General features: G+C 42.1%; 1 protein-coding gene across 2 annotated transcripts in view; it reads left to right on the plus strand.

Annotated features, from left to right (window-relative positions):
- RAB4A (RAB4A, member RAS oncogene family) overlaps nt 1-17,314 on the plus strand; it is an 89,208-nt gene that overhangs the window by 37,754 nt on the left and 34,140 nt on the right. For both annotated transcript variants that reach the window (XR_013221749.1, XM_077289124.1), the window contains exons 4-5: nt 4,024-4,086; nt 9,517-9,671. Coding sequence is in view for 1 of the 2 variants with exons in the window: in XM_077289124.1 (XP_077145239.1) it covers nt 4,024-4,086; nt 9,517-9,671 (218 nt within the window). In the remaining variant the exon portion in view is untranslated. The remainder of the gene's footprint in view (nt 1-4,023; nt 4,087-9,516; nt 9,672-17,314) is intronic.

Raw genomic sequence — 17,314 nt, forward strand, 5'->3', positions numbered from 1 at the left:
GGTATGTCTCGCTGGCAGGGTCTGTCTTGCTGGCAGGGTCTGTCTCTCTTGCTGGCACGGTCTCTCTCTTGCTGGCAAGGTCTCTCTCTTGCTGGCAGGGTCTGTGTTCTCTCTTGATGACACATTGAGAAATTCCTGTGATGTTCCACTTACTGGGCTGATGTGTAGTTTTTAGAAAATCACTGTTTTATCAGCTCCAGATGATCACTAGAGGACTACTTGGCTTTCTGCCAAGTAGTTCAACAATGCTCCCACCAATGACTGGCAGTTTTCTGCCTTTGGCAGCTTTCTGTGTATACTGTGTCGGTGGGGTGATAAAGAGCTGAGCATTCAGAAACTGCTAAATCTGCAGCAGATAAAACTGTTATTAATCAAAACTGCACATACCACTAAAGTAAGTGATACATCACTGGAGTTCTTGTCTCTGCCTCATCATCATGCTGCTCTCAGATGGGTAGCGAAAAGGTGGCAACAGATTCCGTTTAAGCAGTTGCATATCTAGGAGAGGCTGGTTTGGCATTTTCCCCTTGGTACAGCCAGCAGGGGGATGTCGTAGATTGGTCCAAGGTGTCTTCCAGGCAGTCGCGTTTTGCCGCAACCCCCAGAGTTGGATTCGGCCATTCTCCGAGCCAGCTTTCAAGCTGACCGCTAGCTCAGAGAAGATGTAAAACCCTGGCTCCCAGCATTCGATTGTACTTGCATCTTTCAGGGACAAGTACAATTGAAGCACTTCCAGATCAGCTGATCAGGCTGCTGACTTTACTCCTGTAACATACAAGTATGATGAGATTGTATTGAAGTAGGGGTGATGTGTGAGAAAACCATGTGGGGAGGTAGGGGGAAATGGGTGAGGAGACAATATAGTGTGAGGGGCAAGGAGAGGGGGAATGTGTGAGGGGCACAGTCTTGGCCAGGAGAGGGGGAATGTGTGAGGGGCACAGTCTCAGCAAGGAGAGGGGGGATGTGTGAGGGGCACAGTCTTGGCCAGGAGAGGGGGAATGTGTGAGGGGCACAGTCTTGGCCAGGAGAACGGGAATGTGTGAGGAGCACAGTCTTAGCCAGGAGAGGGGGAATGTGTGAGGGGCACAGTCTTGGCCAGGAGAGGGGGAATGTGTGAGGGGCACAGTCTTGGCCAGGAGAGGGGGAATGTGTGACTGAACAGTATCGGGAAGGAGAGGAGCTATGAGTGAAGGACAACCTGCAGATGAAAGGGGGAATGTGTGAGGGGACAGTATGGGGGTAGAAAAGAGCTGAGGGGGCACATTATAGAGACTGTTTAGTGTGGAGGGCATTATAGAGAGAGGGGCCAACATGGAAGACAGTGTGAGGGCGCAGTACGGAGGGAACATTATGCTGGTGGAGGGTAAGGAGTGTGAGGAGGGGTACGATATTGAGACTGAGCAGTATAAGTTGTCGCAGTGTGTGGGGACAGTGTGAAGAGGAGGCCCAGTATGGGGAGGAGTGGACAATTTGGAGACAATGCACCATAAGGGGAACAGTGGGTTGGTCATATTTTGTACAGGAAGCACAGTGAGGGTCAATTATTTGTTTATGGCTAGAAGTCTGAGGCCGGGTGCATACTGTCAGTAATTGGCAGCGCTTTGGACGAAGCACTTCCACTGCATCCAAAGCGCTGCCGGCATTCGAACGCAGGTGATTTCACATGTGTTCCTTGTAACATGCAGAATCACCGCGTCCAATTCATTGTACGGGTGAAATTTATCCTGTGGAGTCACCGCAAGATAAATAGACATGCTGTGTTCTGAAAAGATGTGCTGCATGTCCTTCTCTGCAGGTAAGCCCCGGGCGCTTGTGCATGCGTAGATGACATGGGATTTCTTCAAATCCCCTCCACTATGCTGTAACATCTAGCCGCTGCGAGTTGGACGCTGTGGATGTACACAGTGTACAACCCCGCAGCATTTTCTGACCGTGGGAATGTGCCCTGACACAGGCAAAGCTTGAGACATTCAGCACCTAATAAAAAAAAAAAAAAAAAATCTACAAAGCAACATATATCTTCTTATTGGTTAGAGTAGTTGATCACGGGGAAAAAAGGAGTTTTTCTTTATGTTGTGACTGTAATTTTTATTGTACTTCTGGCTTGAAAAGGGCCCTTTTGGGCTGAAACGTTGCTTCACTTGTCTACTTACAGTAAATTGTATTTCTCCGTGTGATTTAAGGATGGAATAAAGGTTATGTTTCACACCTATTTTCTCTGATGCCTCGGAATCTTGGATTTTCTCTTACATGAACTCAGTTACTGTATTTTACCACCAATGCCTAAGTAAAATACCCCTAAAGATCCCCATATACCTTTTTATGCTAAGTTGTATGCCTTTCTGCTTCACTGTCTATCCCCCAGCATTCGTTCTGCTGTCACAGTAATCACTTCCTTTTCATTTGTTCTCTTCTGAGTGCATTTCCCATCAGCCCTTATGTTGGGCTGCAAGCCAGCAGTGAGCACTTCCCCTGTAACCTACGCACCTCCAACTCCTCCCTCAGCATCACCCACAGCATAATATCCTGTCCAGGACACGGCTGCAGGAAAGTCACCAATACCGCAATTAGAAGTACAATAAAGCACCAGAACAGCTCTGACAATAAAGATTATCCACTACTCATCCTAAGCGAAAAGTGAGCTATGCAAAATGGAACCCCATTCACCCACATAGCATGAAAGTCACATAACTGTATTGTCACGTCAGATTCCCCAGCCAGGAACTCTGAGAATTGTCTGATTTCCTGTAATGTTACATTAATTTCCCTCCCAAGATCATACGACCAGGTTATAGAAGGATTTTGAAAAGCAAGGCATTTACAAAAGAGCTTATCTACGTCAGTTCAGTTAGTGTTAATATGAAAGGGACACAAAGTATTGCTCACCCCCTTTAACTCCTAATGTCAAAGCCACCTCTACCCAGCACATTGATCTCTATTTAGCAGTTAGCTTTTCACCTCCGTCTCCGCTCCTGAAGAGATGCTGTTATAAATCTTACAAAATTGCCAGGCCAAGCTTTCAGAGAAGTTCTCCTAATCTCAGCTCTGGCTGTCTGGGGTTGTGTGCTTCTTCCCAGTTATCTCTACGTCTAAACACAGTGATCGCAGTGTACACTCCAGAACAAACCACCGATGGTTGAATGTGTTACACCAGAACATGTGCTGAGCTTTATAGTGCTCCTAATACTACTGTTCTGCTACTTGCCAGAACTGTCACCCAACGAGGAGAGCCCGCCCACGATAAATCAGGAAGAAATGACACTGCATGGCTCTGAGCTGCTCAAGAGACAACTTGTGAATATCCCTTTAACTACTTCTGCAAGTTTTATCATCTTACTCCCATCCCTACTCTGCCGAAAAGAAAGTTAATCTTTTAATCCCCACGTACTGAGCTCTGCCTTTAATATTCTAGTTGCAGTAAGTTTTTAAAATCCACACGTGTTACACTCATGCTTTGCAGTGAAAGTGTAAAATGTTTGCCATAAAGTAGCTAGACGGCTTGTGTTTGATCAAAAAGTGTGTTGAAAGATTACACTTTCCACATCCAGTAATGCTGTTAAAATCTTTTTTTTTTTTCTCTCTTTTTGCAGTTTGGTAGAAACTTGTTTTGTTTTTGTTCTTCATGCATATGTTATAATAAAAGTATTTTATCAGACAGACATTTATTGCATATCAACAAGATTCACCATAACTGTCTAATAGATACAGATTCAATCTTTCGGGACCTGCAGTCAGTGTAGGTGGCCATGCGTGCAGTAATTTTCTGCAATCACTGCTATAGGAGCTCAGAATAAAGCAGATCATACTGTATTTGAAACTTCATCAGTGAATGAAAAGGATGTGCACATGTGCGGCCATTTCTCCTGTCACCACAAGTCAGGGCCCCATTTTTTAATGGGGAAAACCTCCATTTAATAGACATTTATGGTGTATCTGGTGGAGAAGCCATAAATGTCTGTAGTGAGACAACCTCCTGAAACTGAAACGCCACCACACTAAATTTGTTGTTTGTCTCTTGCTTAGATCTGTTACACGGAGTTATTACAGAGGAGCTGCTGGTGCTTTACTTGTCTATGACATCACAAGGTAATATGTAAAATCTGTTTGTGTGAGGTTTTCTCCTCTTCCCATTTAAACAGGCAGCGCCGCTAACCTGCTACACGTGTGGTCAAAATTGTTGGTACCCCTCGTTTAATGACAGAAAAACCAGAGTGGTCACAGAAATAACTTGAATCTAACAAAAGTAAAAAAACATAAAATTTATGAAAATGAACAAATGAAAGTCACACATTGCTTTTCATTCATGTTTCCACAGAATTTAAAAAATAATAAAACTCATCAAATAGGCCTGGAAAGAAATGATGGTACCCTTAACTTATTTTGTTGCACAACCATTTGATGCAATCAAACGATTCCTGTAACAGCTATTTTGGCCCACTCCTCAAGAGCAAACTGCTCCAGTTGTCTCGTGTTTGAAGGTTGCCTTTTCCAGACGGCATGTTTCATCTCTTTCCAAAGATACTCGATAGGATTTAGGTCAGGGCTGATAGAAGGCCACTTCAGAATAGTCCAATGTTTTCCTCTTAGTCATTTATGGGTGTTTTTAGCTGTATGTTTTGGGTCACTGTCCTACTGTAAGACCCATGATCTGTTACTGAGACCAAGCTTTCTGACACAGGGCAGCACATTTCTCTCTAGAATCCCTTGATAGTCTTAAGATTTCATTGTACCCTGCACAGATTCTAGACACCCTGTGCCAGATGCAGCAAAGCAGCCCAAGAACATCACAGAGCCTCCTCCATGTTTCACAGTAGGGACAGTGTTCTTTTCTTAATATGCTTCATTTTTCCATCTGTGAACATAGAGCTGATGTGCCTTGCCAAAAAGTTACATTTTTTGTCTCATCTGTCCACAGAACATTCTCCCAGAAGCTTTGTGGCTTGTCAACATGTAGTTTGGCAAATTCCATTCTGGCTTTTTGATTATTTTTTTTCAACATTGGTGTCCTCCTTGGTCATCTCCCATGAAGTCCAATTTGGCTCATACAAAGACAGATGGTACAATCTGACACTGATGTTCCTTGAGCTTGAAGTTCACCTTTAATCTGTTTAGAAGTTTTTCTGGGCTCTTTTGTTACCATTCATATTATCCGTCTCTTTGATTCGTCATCAATTTTCCTCTTGCGGCCACGTTCAGGGAGGTTGGCTACAGTCCCACGGATCTTAAATTTCTGAATAATATGTGCAACTGCAGTCACAGGAACATCAAGCTGCTTGGAGATGGTCTTTAACTTTTACCTTTAACATGTTTGTCTATAATTTTCTTTATCTCCTGAGACAACTCTTTCCTTCGCTTCCTCTGATCCATGTTGAGTGTGATACACACCATGTCACCAAACAGCACAGTGAGTATCTGTAGCCCTATATATAGGCCCACTCACTGATTCCACGATTGTGGACACTTGTGATGCTAGTTAGTGGACACACCTTGATTTAACATGTCCCTTTTGTCACATTATTTTCAGGGGTGCCATCATTTCTGTCCAGGCCTATTTCACGAGTTTTATTTATATATATTTTTTTTATTCTGTGGAAGCATGGTTGAATAGCAATGTCTGACTTTCAATTTCATAGATCTTTTATTTATTATTACTTATGTCAGATTCAAATTATTTCTGTGACCATTGTGGGTTTTTCTGTAAGTAAACGAGGGGCACCAACAATTTTGTGTACAAGCCTACCAGCTGGTGTGTTGTTAGTGGGAGTGTCTGTGAAAGCCATTCTCTGGACAGCCATGCTTTGGGGAAATGTTGCTTCAAGTTGCAATTACATTCACCGACTTAGTTTTCATACAGAAAACTGAGTTTTATGGTGGTATGGTCAAGGACGAGTAATGATAAACAATAGGTTTTAAAGGGAATCTGTCAATAGGATAAACCGTCTGCTGTCTATATGGGCATGCAGGTTATATGAAGCTGAATAAAATACTGTATATTAATATCTGCAAACCGATGTCTGATTCCAGAGTATTCCACAACTTTCTCAATATGTGAATCACCTGTTAAGATTTATGGGCTGGACGTGAATCTTCTCTAGAGCTTATTTTTAATGAAAGGGGAAGTTACCAGTGTGAGATAAGTGGATCAGAAGAACAGACTGTCAGTCATTACATGTCTCACTCCGATAGAGCTCCCTTTCATTTAATCCCTTCATGACATATGTAGTCTCCCTGACTTTGATGCGGGCTCACACACTGAGCCCACATCTTTCCCAGTACATCAGGAATGATTTATTCAGTCATCATGCGCCTTTAATAGATGACATCATGTGCCTGTTAACCAGTTAAATCCCACTGTCAATCTCTGACAGCTGGATTTAACATGCGCTGGCCGGAAGCGTGTCATTAATCTCGCCCATTGGTGCCCCTGTCCATCTCTGTATGCCGATGGGTTGTCATAACAGTGGGGTCTGCTGATGACTTCACATGCCTGTCATTATATACACCTGTGACCAGTGGGTCATGGCCAGCGTTCATAAGAGATTGTGATTTCTGATACACAAATGAAGCTTCATGTTTCCTCAGTAGAATATTAAATAAAGTAAAAAAAAAAAAAGTTTTAAAAAATATGAAAAACTAAAATAAACATTTTTGCAGCATTGAAAATAAAACCATTTAAAAAAATTGGGTATTACTGCATTCAGAAATGTTCGATCTATCAAAATATAAAATAAAGTAATCTGATTGGTAAACCGTGTAACAAGAAAAAATTGAAACTCCAGAATTACATTTTTTGGGCTGCCACAACATTGCAATGAAATGCAATATGAGGCGATCAAAACATCAGATCTACCGCAAAATGGTATGAGTAAAATTGTCATCTCCGAACGTAAAAAATGAGCCCTCTCCCAGCCTCATATCCTGAAAAATGAAAATGTTCCAAATCTCATAAAATGGCGACAAAAGCAAAAAAAAAAAAAAAAAGGAATGCATATTTCCAAGTTTATTTTCACCAGTTAAAAAACAACTATACATGTTTAGTAACTGCACAGTCGTACTTACCTAGGGAATCAAGTTTCCCGGTTAATTTTAACATATAGTGAACATGGTAAAAAAAAAAATAAATCAATTGTGGCATTGTACTTTTTTTTTTCTTTTTTATTTGCAATTTCATCACACTCGGGATTTTTTTTTCCCGTTTTCCAGTAAAGTCTATTGTAAAATCAATGGTGTCATTCAGAAGTACAACTGGTCCTGCAAAAAACAAGCCCTCACATGGCCATATTGATGGCATAGTAAGGCTATGTTCACACTTTGCGGTTTTTGCTGCAGATCCGCAGCAGATTTGACGCTGCGGATCCGCAGCAATTTTCCATGCAGGGTACAGTACAATGTTACCCTATGGAAAACAAAATCCGCTGTTCCCACTTTGCAGAAAATCCCTTTAAAAACCGCGCGGAATTGCTGCGGAAAAAAAGGAGCATGTCACTTCTTTCTGCGGATTCCGCAGCGGTTTTCAACATGCACCAATAGGAAAGTGCTGTTGAAAACCCGCAGAGGAATCCGCAGAAGAAACCGCAGGGAAAACCGCTGCGGTTTTTCAATGCGGTTTTTCCAAATCCGCTGCGGAAAAATCCGCAGCAAAATCTGCAAAGTGTGAACATGCCCTAAAAAGTAATGGCTCTTGGAAGAAGGGAAGGAAAAAACGAAAATTGAAAATGGTCCAGGGGTGAATGGGTTAAAATAACTCTATTGGCAGATTCTCAAGCAGACCTGTGTTTGCCCATAGATCTTAACAGCTCATTTACATAGTAATCAAAATGTAGAGTAAAGGTACCTTCACACGAAGCGACGCTGCAGCGATAGCGACAACGATGCCGATCGCTGCAGCGTCGCTGTTTGATCGCTGGGGAGCTGTCACACAGACAGCTCTCCAGCGACCAACCATGCCGAGGTCCCCGGGTAACCAGGGTAAACATCGGGTTGCTAAGCGCAGGGCCGCGCTTAGTAACCCGATGTTTACCCTGGTTACCAGCGTAAAAGTAAAAAAAACAAACAGTACATGCTCACCTGCACGTCCCCCAGCGTCTGCTTCCTGACACTGACTGAGCTCCGGCCCTAACAGCAGAGCGGTGACGTCACCGCTGTGCTTTCACTTTCACTTTAGGGCCGGCGCTCAGTAAGTGTCAGGAAGCAGACGCTGGGGGACGCGCAGGTGAGTATGTGCTGTTTGTTTTTTTTACTTTTACGCTGGTAACCAGGGTAAACATCGGGTTACTAAGCACGGCCCTGCGCTTAGCAACCCGATGTTTACCCTGGTTACCAGTGTAAAATATCGCTGGTATCGTTGCTTTTGCTTTCAAACACAACGATACACGGCGATCGGACGACCAAATAAAGTTCTGGACTTTATTCAGCGACCAGCGACATCACAGCAGGATCCTGATCGCTGCTGCGTGTCAAACGAAACGATATCGCTAGCCAGGAAGCTGCAACGTCACGGATCGCTAGCGATATCGTTTCGTGTGAAGGTACCTTAAGGGTACCGTCACACAGTGCCATTTTCATCGCTACGACGGCACGATCCGTGACGTCGCAGCGTCGTATGATTATCGCTCCAGCGTCGTAGACTGCGGTCACACTTTGCAATCACGGCGCTGGAGCGATGCCGAAGTCCCCGGGTAACCAGGGTAAACATCGGGTTACTAAGCGCAGGGCCGCGCTTAGTAACCCGATGTTTACCCTGGTCACCAGCGTAAACGTAAAAAAAACAAACAGTACATACTTACATTCCGGTGTCTGTCCCCCGGCGTTCTGCTTCTCTGCACTGTGTAAGCACCATAGCCGGAAAGCACAGCGGTGACGTCACCGCTGTGCTCGCTTTCCGGCCGGCAGGCGCTCACAGTGCAGAGAAGCTGAGACGCCGGAGGACAGACACCGGAATGTGAGTATGTACTGTTTGTTTTTTTTACGTTTACGCTGGTAACCAGGGTAAACATCGGGTTACTAAGCGCGGTCCTGCGCTTAGTTACCCGATGTTTACCCTGGTTACAAGCGAACGCATCGCTGGATCGCTGTCACACACAACGATCCAGCGATGTCAGCGGGTGATCAAGCGACGAAAGAAAGTTCCAAACGATCTGCTACGACGTACGATTCTCAGCAGGGTCCCTGATCGCAGTAGCGTGTCAGACACAGCGATATCGTAACGATATCGCTAGAACGTCACGAATCGTGCCGTCGTAGCGATGAAAATTTCACTGTGTGACGGTACCCTAAGAGATTGAATCACAGATATCAGGATATCCTTTTTTCAACTGTCTTTAATTGTTGCAGAATGGTTAAAGGATTTTTAAGGATAAAAAGCAACATTTGTTTTTTTTTTTCTTTATATAGCTTGTAATCAGTGTAAACTCCAATGTCTGCATCATGCATGTTAATTGTTCACTTTACAGAAGTAGTTACCATTTCTTTTCAACTTTTAAAAACATTTTTTTTTTTTTTTTATTCCAAACACAGTCGAGAAACCTACAATGCTCTCACCAACTGGCTTACAGATGCTCGAATGCTGGCTAGTCAGAACATTGTAATAATCCTTTGTGGGAACAAAAAAGACTTGGATGCTGACCGTGAAGTTACATTTTTGGAAGCTTCTCGATTTGCGCAAGAAAATGGTAAGTAACAATGTATTCAATTAATATATGTGAAAATGTAGAGGAAAATATCCACAATGATTCTGGGCAGCATCATTCATGTTTACAGTCACGGTTACATAGGTTGGAAATAGACCGAGGTCCATCAAGTTCACCCTTTCTCCACCAATTGATTATTTTGTCACTAAATTAACTATGACCCACGATAATAGTACTGAGGAAATCATCCCACCATTTTTTAAAATCTGTCAGTGTCTGCCATTACTAACTCCTGTGGTCGGCATTCCATAGTGTGACTGCTCTAACTGTAAAGAACACTTTCCTGTTTAGCTGTCGGAATCTCCTTTCTTCCACCCGTAATGAGTGCCGTCTTGTCCTTAGAATGGTCTTTGGAAGGAATAGCTCATGTGTAAGTCCTCTGTACTGACAACACATATCTTTATACATGTAAATGAGATCCCCTCTGAGGCGTCTTTTTTTCTAAGCTAAACAAACCAAACTTTTCCAAACTCTGAGGATAGGAGAGGCCTTCCATCCCTTGTAATAATCTAGTTGCCCAACTTTTAACTGACTGTAACTTCTGAATATCCTTTGTAAAATGTGAAGCCCAAAACTGGATCCCATATTCCAGATGTGGCCTCACCAGTGATTTATAAAGTTGTAACAACATGCAGGATTATATCTGTTTTCATACACCCTAAAATCTTGTTTGCTTTTGCGGCTGCTGCTTGACATTGAGCACTGCTGCTCAGCTTACTTGTAACCAGAATACCCAAGTCCTTCTCCTGTTCTGTAGTCCAGAGAATACTCCCATTTAATGTATATGCAGCAACAGGATTACTCCATCCTAGGTGCATAACTCTACATTTATCTACATTAAATCTCATTTACCAAGTGTTTTCCCATTCAATCATCTTATTCAGATCGATTTCTAACATTTTAATGTCAAGGTCAGTTTTTAGTATCCTACATAGATTGGTGTTCTCAGCAAAGACTGACACTTTACTCTCAATCCCATCCACAAGATCATTAATAAAGAGGTTAAAAAGAATCAGTCCTAGCACAGAACCCTGCGGTCCCCACTGCTGACTATATCCCGTTTAGAGAACGTACCATTTATGCCAACTTTGTTTCCTGTCTTTTAGACAATTCCTTACCTACATACAGATTTGACCTAAAATCATTGGCAGTTGACCAATTCATCAAGCAGTTTACACCAGTTTTGTAGCATAAACCTGATTAAAATTCAGCAAAATTTTTGCTAAAGTAAAAATTGCAAACAAAAATGCAACTTGGTGTTGTTATGCCAGGCCCAGCGTCAACCGTTCTATGCCGTCTATATGGGCATGTAGGTTAAAGGAAGCTGAATAATGTGATGCCTTGTTTCCTGTGATCCGATGCCTTAATTCATATTTTCCAAAATGTAAATGAGCTGATGAGACGTAAGGGCCGGACACTGATCTGCCACTAGAGTTTATTTGAAATGAAAGGGGGTGCATTACCAGTGTAATAAGTAATGGCCGCTCTCCTGATCTCACTGCAGAGCTGTGTGTGATTATGAGGTTCACACGAATGTGTAAAAAAAAAAATTAAAAAAAAAATCGAGTTTCATCCAGAAACTATTTTTGTTTCTCGCGTGTCATCCGTGTGATGTCCGTATACAATCTGTTTTTTACACAGCATCTATTAATCACTTACAGGACCATTTGTAGTTTCCTGTGTTGCAGAATTGTAATTTATCTGTAACAATTACCGTATATACTCGAGTATAAGCCGAGACCCCTAATTTTGCCACAAAAAACTGGGAAAACTTATTGACTCGAGTATAAGCCTAGGGTGGAAAATGCAGCAGCTACCGGTAAATTTCAAAAATAAAAATAGATACCAATAAAAGTAAAATTGATTGAGACATCAGTAGGTTAAGTGTTTTTGACTATCCATATTGACTCAGGAGCTCCATATAATGCTCCATACAGTTCATGATGGGCCGCATAAGATGCTCCATACAAAATACGCCCCATTTGATGGGCCCCATAAGATGCTCCATACAAAAAATATGCCCTATATAATGCTGCACAAAGGTTAATGATGGCCCCATAAGATGCTCCATAGAATATTATTCCCCATATAATGCTGCACAAAGGTTAATGGCCCCATAAGATGCTCCATAGATTATGCCGCATATAATGCTGCACAAAAGTTGATGGCCCCATAAGATGCTCCATAGATCATGCCCCATATAATGCTGCATAAAGGTTGATGGCCCCATAAGATGCTCCATTGCATATTATGCCCATATGCTGCTGCTGCTGAGATTAAAAAAAAAATGACATACTCGCCTCTCGTCGCTGGGGGAGAGGTGCCGGGGTCCTGAGCAGGCGAGGACACCGACGCGCTATGGGGGCCAGGTGTTGGAGTCGTCGCAGGCTCAGTCCCCTGGCATTTGCGATATTCACCTGTCCCCGTTCCACTGCCGCACGCCGCTGTGACTCGTGTATAAGCCGAGAGGGGCACTTTTAGCCTAAAAAAATGGGCTGAAAATCTCAGCTTATTCTCGATTAAATACGGTAGATGTTATACTGTCTCTGTTTGGCATCTGATTTTTTCTCACACCCAGATACTTGATTGTGTAAAGGTACCGTCACATTAAGCGACGCTGCAGCGATATCGACAACGATGCCGATCGCTGCAGCGTCGCTGTTTCATCGTTGTGTGGTCGCTGGAGAGCTGTCACACAGACAGCTCTCCAGCGACCAACGATGCCGAAGTCCCCGGGTAACCAGGGTAAACATCGGGTTACTAAGCGCAGGGCCGCGCTTAGTAACCCGATGTTTACCCTGGTTACCAGTGTAAATGTAAAAAAAACAAACAGTACATACTTACATTGCCGTGTCTGTCGCGTCCCTCGCCTTCAGCTTCCCTGCACTGTGTAAGCGCCGGCCCTAAAGCACAGCGGTGACGTCACCGCTGTGCATTGCTTTACGGCCGGCACTGACACATTCAGTGCAGGAAGCTCTGAGCAGCAGCGCGGACGCCGGGGGACGTGACAGACATCAGAGGGTGAGTATGTAGTGTTTTTTTTTTTACTTTTACAATGGTAACCAGGGTAAATATCGGGTTACTAAGCGCGGCCCTGCGCTTAGTAACCCGATATTTACCCTGGTTACCATTGTAAAACATTGCTGGCATCGTTGCTTTTGCTGTGAAACACGACGATACACGCCGATCTGACGACCAAATAAAGTTCTGAACTTTAATCAACGACCAGCGATATCACAGCAGGATCCTGATCGCTGCTGCGTGTCAAACACAACGATATCGCTATCCAGGACGCTGCAACGTCACGGATCGCTATCGTTATCGTTGCAAAGTCGTTTAGTGTGAAGGTACCTTAAGTCTCATCTGATTTACAGAACAAACTAGTGCATGCAGAGATTTTTTTTTCTTCACACAGTGAAAAAAAAAAATGCTTATCTACATTTCACCATTGAATAATATTGGTCCGAATGTTGTTTTTGTTTGTTGCTTTTTTTCAAAGACAACACTCTGATCAAAAATACAGTATTCTTGATTGCCCGGAGCTTACAACAAGAAAACAGGACCCGGTACAGCAATAAACATTATATATTCTGAAAGGGCTGCCCAAGCCTTATTTCAGGATACTATTAGTATACTACAAAAAAATCACCTGGCAGATTCCCTTTAAAGGGGTTGTCTAATTAGGTTGATTCTGTGGCATGAGGCTTCATGTTTCCAAGCTTCTCACTTTAAAAACATACCCAAGAAGAGGAGCACACAATAATTGTTTCACTAAGTAATTAAAGCTACTCTGGTGGTGGTATGTATTTTGGGTAGCCGACATCAGGGTTATTTTTCCAGACCAGGATGTAAATGGCTTACTCTGCAGTTTTCATGAATGCATTTTTGAAGTAGTTGCGGTTTCGTGTCTCTGATATTTACCAGAACACACATCTTCTACTTAGATCAATATTTTTTTACTACTTCACAATATTGAGCTGTGCTAATGGAGTGCAAGACTTTAGCAATACAGTGGTGCATTTCTGCTAGTTTGTCTTTTGGCAAAGAAGCAATAGGTAAAGCATGTGAACGAATGGGAATGAAAATTAAACATTTTGAATTTTGCACAACTCCTTGTAAATATTTTTTCACACAAAATGGGAAATATTTCCTGTTCTGAAAATATCCTCTTTATAGAGGAAAAGGACTAGAATTATTGTCAGTGTTCCAAAATAAAAAAAAAAAAGGGGAGAAGCCAGTGCTGCTTAAGGTCAGAACGCAAAACATAAAGTGCAAATGCACATATTGATTTCTAACTGTATTTCAAAATGAGACATTTAGCAAACAATTGATCAATTCTTTGAGCCACCCCACCACGTCAAGGCATTCTCATAATAGGGCAGTCCTACTCTACGTTTTTTATATTCGCTGTGCCATTACGGCCTCCTAAATGTATTAAAAGCAAGACCACATTAAATGCAAGCTGTATCTGAAGCATTTCTGAATCACTCCCATGGCACCAGAGAGGGCAACACAGATAAAGGTTGACCAGGTCTGAACACAGACATTTCAAGTACAACCAAAACACTCTTGTGTCCGCATTTGAATAAATATATATATACAGTATGTGTGTGCACATTTTATTATATATGTGTATTTCTATATTATAAAGTGCTCACACACAAATTTTATCTATCTTTCTATAGATCGATCTATCTATCTATCTATCTATCTATCTATATATATATACATATATATATATATATATATATATATATATATATATATATATATATATATATATATATATATCTCCATAGGTCCGGAAATATTTGGCACTGACACAAGTTTTAGCATTTTAACGGTTTGCCAAAACACATTCAAGATCAATATGATCTTAAAGTGTAGACTCTGATCTTTAATTTGAGGGTATTCACATCCTAATTGGAGTAAAGGTTTAGGAATTACAGCTCTTTAATATATAGCAGCCTCTTTTTAAAGGGATTGAATGTAATTGGACAGATATCTCAAAAGCTCTTTCCTCCTTAATACATCATCAGTTAAGCAGGTAAAGGGACTGGAGCCGATTTCAGGTGTGGCATTTGCATTTCGAAGCTGTTGATGTGAACCCACAACATGCAGTTTAAGGCTGCGTGTCCACGTTCAGGATGGCCGGCGGTATCGCCAGAGCGGCGAAGCCCCGCCCCCTTTTTGGACGCGATGATGTCGGATGTGTTAACTGTACACATCCGGAATCATCGCCCCCCTCCCATAGGGCCCTGTGTTATTCCTTGCGGGGACGCTGCATCCCCGCAAGGTGTACGGACATGCTGCGATCTGAAAAGACGCGCAGCATGTCCGGAGTCGCAGGCGCGTGCGGGTTTCCACGCATAGTGGACACGGGATTTCAAAAAATCCCCTCCACTATGCTGGAACATCTGGACGCTGCGTGTTTGACGCTGTAGCGTCAAACACGCAGCGTTTACTGACCGTGGACACACACCCTAAGGAGCTCTCAATGGAAGAGAAAGAGACCATCATTAGGCTACAGAAAATAAAATAAAAAATCACAGAGATAGCAGAAATGTTAGGAGTGGCAAAATAAACAGTTTGGTACAATCTGCCAAAAAAAGAGCAAAACTCAAAAATGTCTGAATATCCACAGAAGACAACAGTGGTGATTGCAGAATCCTTTCTATGGTGAAGAAAAATTCCTTCACAACATCCACTCAAGTGAAGAATATTATCCATGAAATCTACCCTAAAGAGAAGGCTTCATGAGCGCAAATACAGAGGGTTCACTACAAGCTGCAAACCATTAATCAGGCTTAAAAATAGAAAGGTCAGATTAGACTTTGCAAAAAAAAACAACTCTAAAATAGCCAGCCTAGGTCTGGAAAATCATTCTATGGACAGATGAAACTAAGATCAACCTGTACCAGAATGGTGGGAAAAAGAAACTATGGAAAAAGTTTAAAATGGCTGATGATCCAAAGAGCACCACATCCTCTGTAAAACATGGTGGAGGCAATGTGATGGCATAGGCATGCATGGCCTCTAATGGCACTGGGTCACTAGTATTTATTAATGATGTGACTGAAGACTGAAGCAGTCGGATGAATTCTGAAGTTAACAGGACTATACTTTCTGCTCAGATTGAATGAAAATGCAATACATATGCATCAGTAATGTATACAAATGAGATAATTTACCAGGGCACGTTAGTGGAGCCTGTGCTGACCAGACCCAACACGTGTTGCTGCTTTGCATGGCTCTTAACCCCTTCACCCCGAAGCCTGTTTTCACCTTCCTGACCAGGCCAGTTTTTACAATTCTGACCTCCGTCACTTATGAGGTCATAACTCTGGAACGCTTCAGTGGATCCTGGTGATTCTCATATTTTCTCGTGACCTATTGTACTTTGATAGTGGTAAAATTTCTTTGATATGACTTGCATTTATTTGTGGAAAAAAAACGGAAATTTGGCAAAACTTTTGAAAATTTCACAATTTTCAAACTTTTAATTTTTGTGGCCTGAAATCAGAGAGTCATATTGCACAAAATAGTTAATAAATAACATTTCCCACATGTCTACTTTACATCACCACAATTTTGGAAACATAATTTTTCTTGTTAGGAAGTTATAATGGTTAAAAGATGACCAATGACTTCTCATTTTTACAACAAAATTTGCAAAACCATTTTTTTAGGGACCACCTCACATTTGAAGTAACTTTGAGGGGCCTATATGACAGAAAAATTACCCAAAAATTACACCATTCTAAAAACTGCACCCCTCAAGGTACTCAAAACCACATTTAATAAGTTGAATGTGGAATGAAAAAAAAAAATAAACATTTGCTTTTCTTTCACAGAAATTTTCCTTTAGACCTAATATATATATATATTTTTTTATAACTTTCGCAAGGGTAGCAGGAGAAACTGGACCATACATTTTGTTGTGCAATTTCTCTTGAGTATGACGATACCCCATATGTGGGGAAAATCTACTGTTAGGGTGCACAGTAGGGCTTGGAAGGGAAGGAGCACCATTTCACTTTTTGAATGTAAAATTTGCTGGCATACTGTAATTAGCGGATGCCATGTTTGGAGAGCCCCTGATGTGCCTAAACAGTGGAAACCCCCAACAAGTGACACCATTTTGGAAACTAGACCGCTTAGGGAACTTATCTAGATGTGTATTGAACACTTTGAACCCACAGGTGCTTCACAGAAGTTTATAACGTAGAGCCGTGGAAATAATAAAAAAAATATCACATTTTTTCCCACATCTTTTTTAGCTCCATATTTTGCATTTTCATAAGGGTAACAGTAGAAAATAGCTCCACACAATTTCTTCTGCAATTTTTCCTGAGTACACTGATGTCCCATATGTGGGGAAATACTACTGTTTGGGCGCACGGCAGGGCTTGGAAGGGAAGGAGTGCATGCCATTTTTGAATGCAAAATTTGATGGAATAATTAGAGGGCACCATGTCGCGTTTGGAGAGCCCCTGATGTGCCTAAACAATGGAAACCCCCCTCAAATGACACCATTTTGGAAACTAGACCCCTTTGGGACCTTACCTAGATGTCTGGTGAGCACCTTAAACCCCCAGGTGCTTCGCAGAAGTTTATAACGTTAA

The sequence above is a fragment of the Ranitomeya variabilis genome, chromosome 2 (assembly GCF_051348905.1).
Source record: "Ranitomeya variabilis isolate aRanVar5 chromosome 2, aRanVar5.hap1, whole genome shotgun sequence".
Taxonomy (NCBI): Eukaryota; Metazoa; Chordata; class Amphibia; order Anura; family Dendrobatidae; genus Ranitomeya; species Ranitomeya variabilis.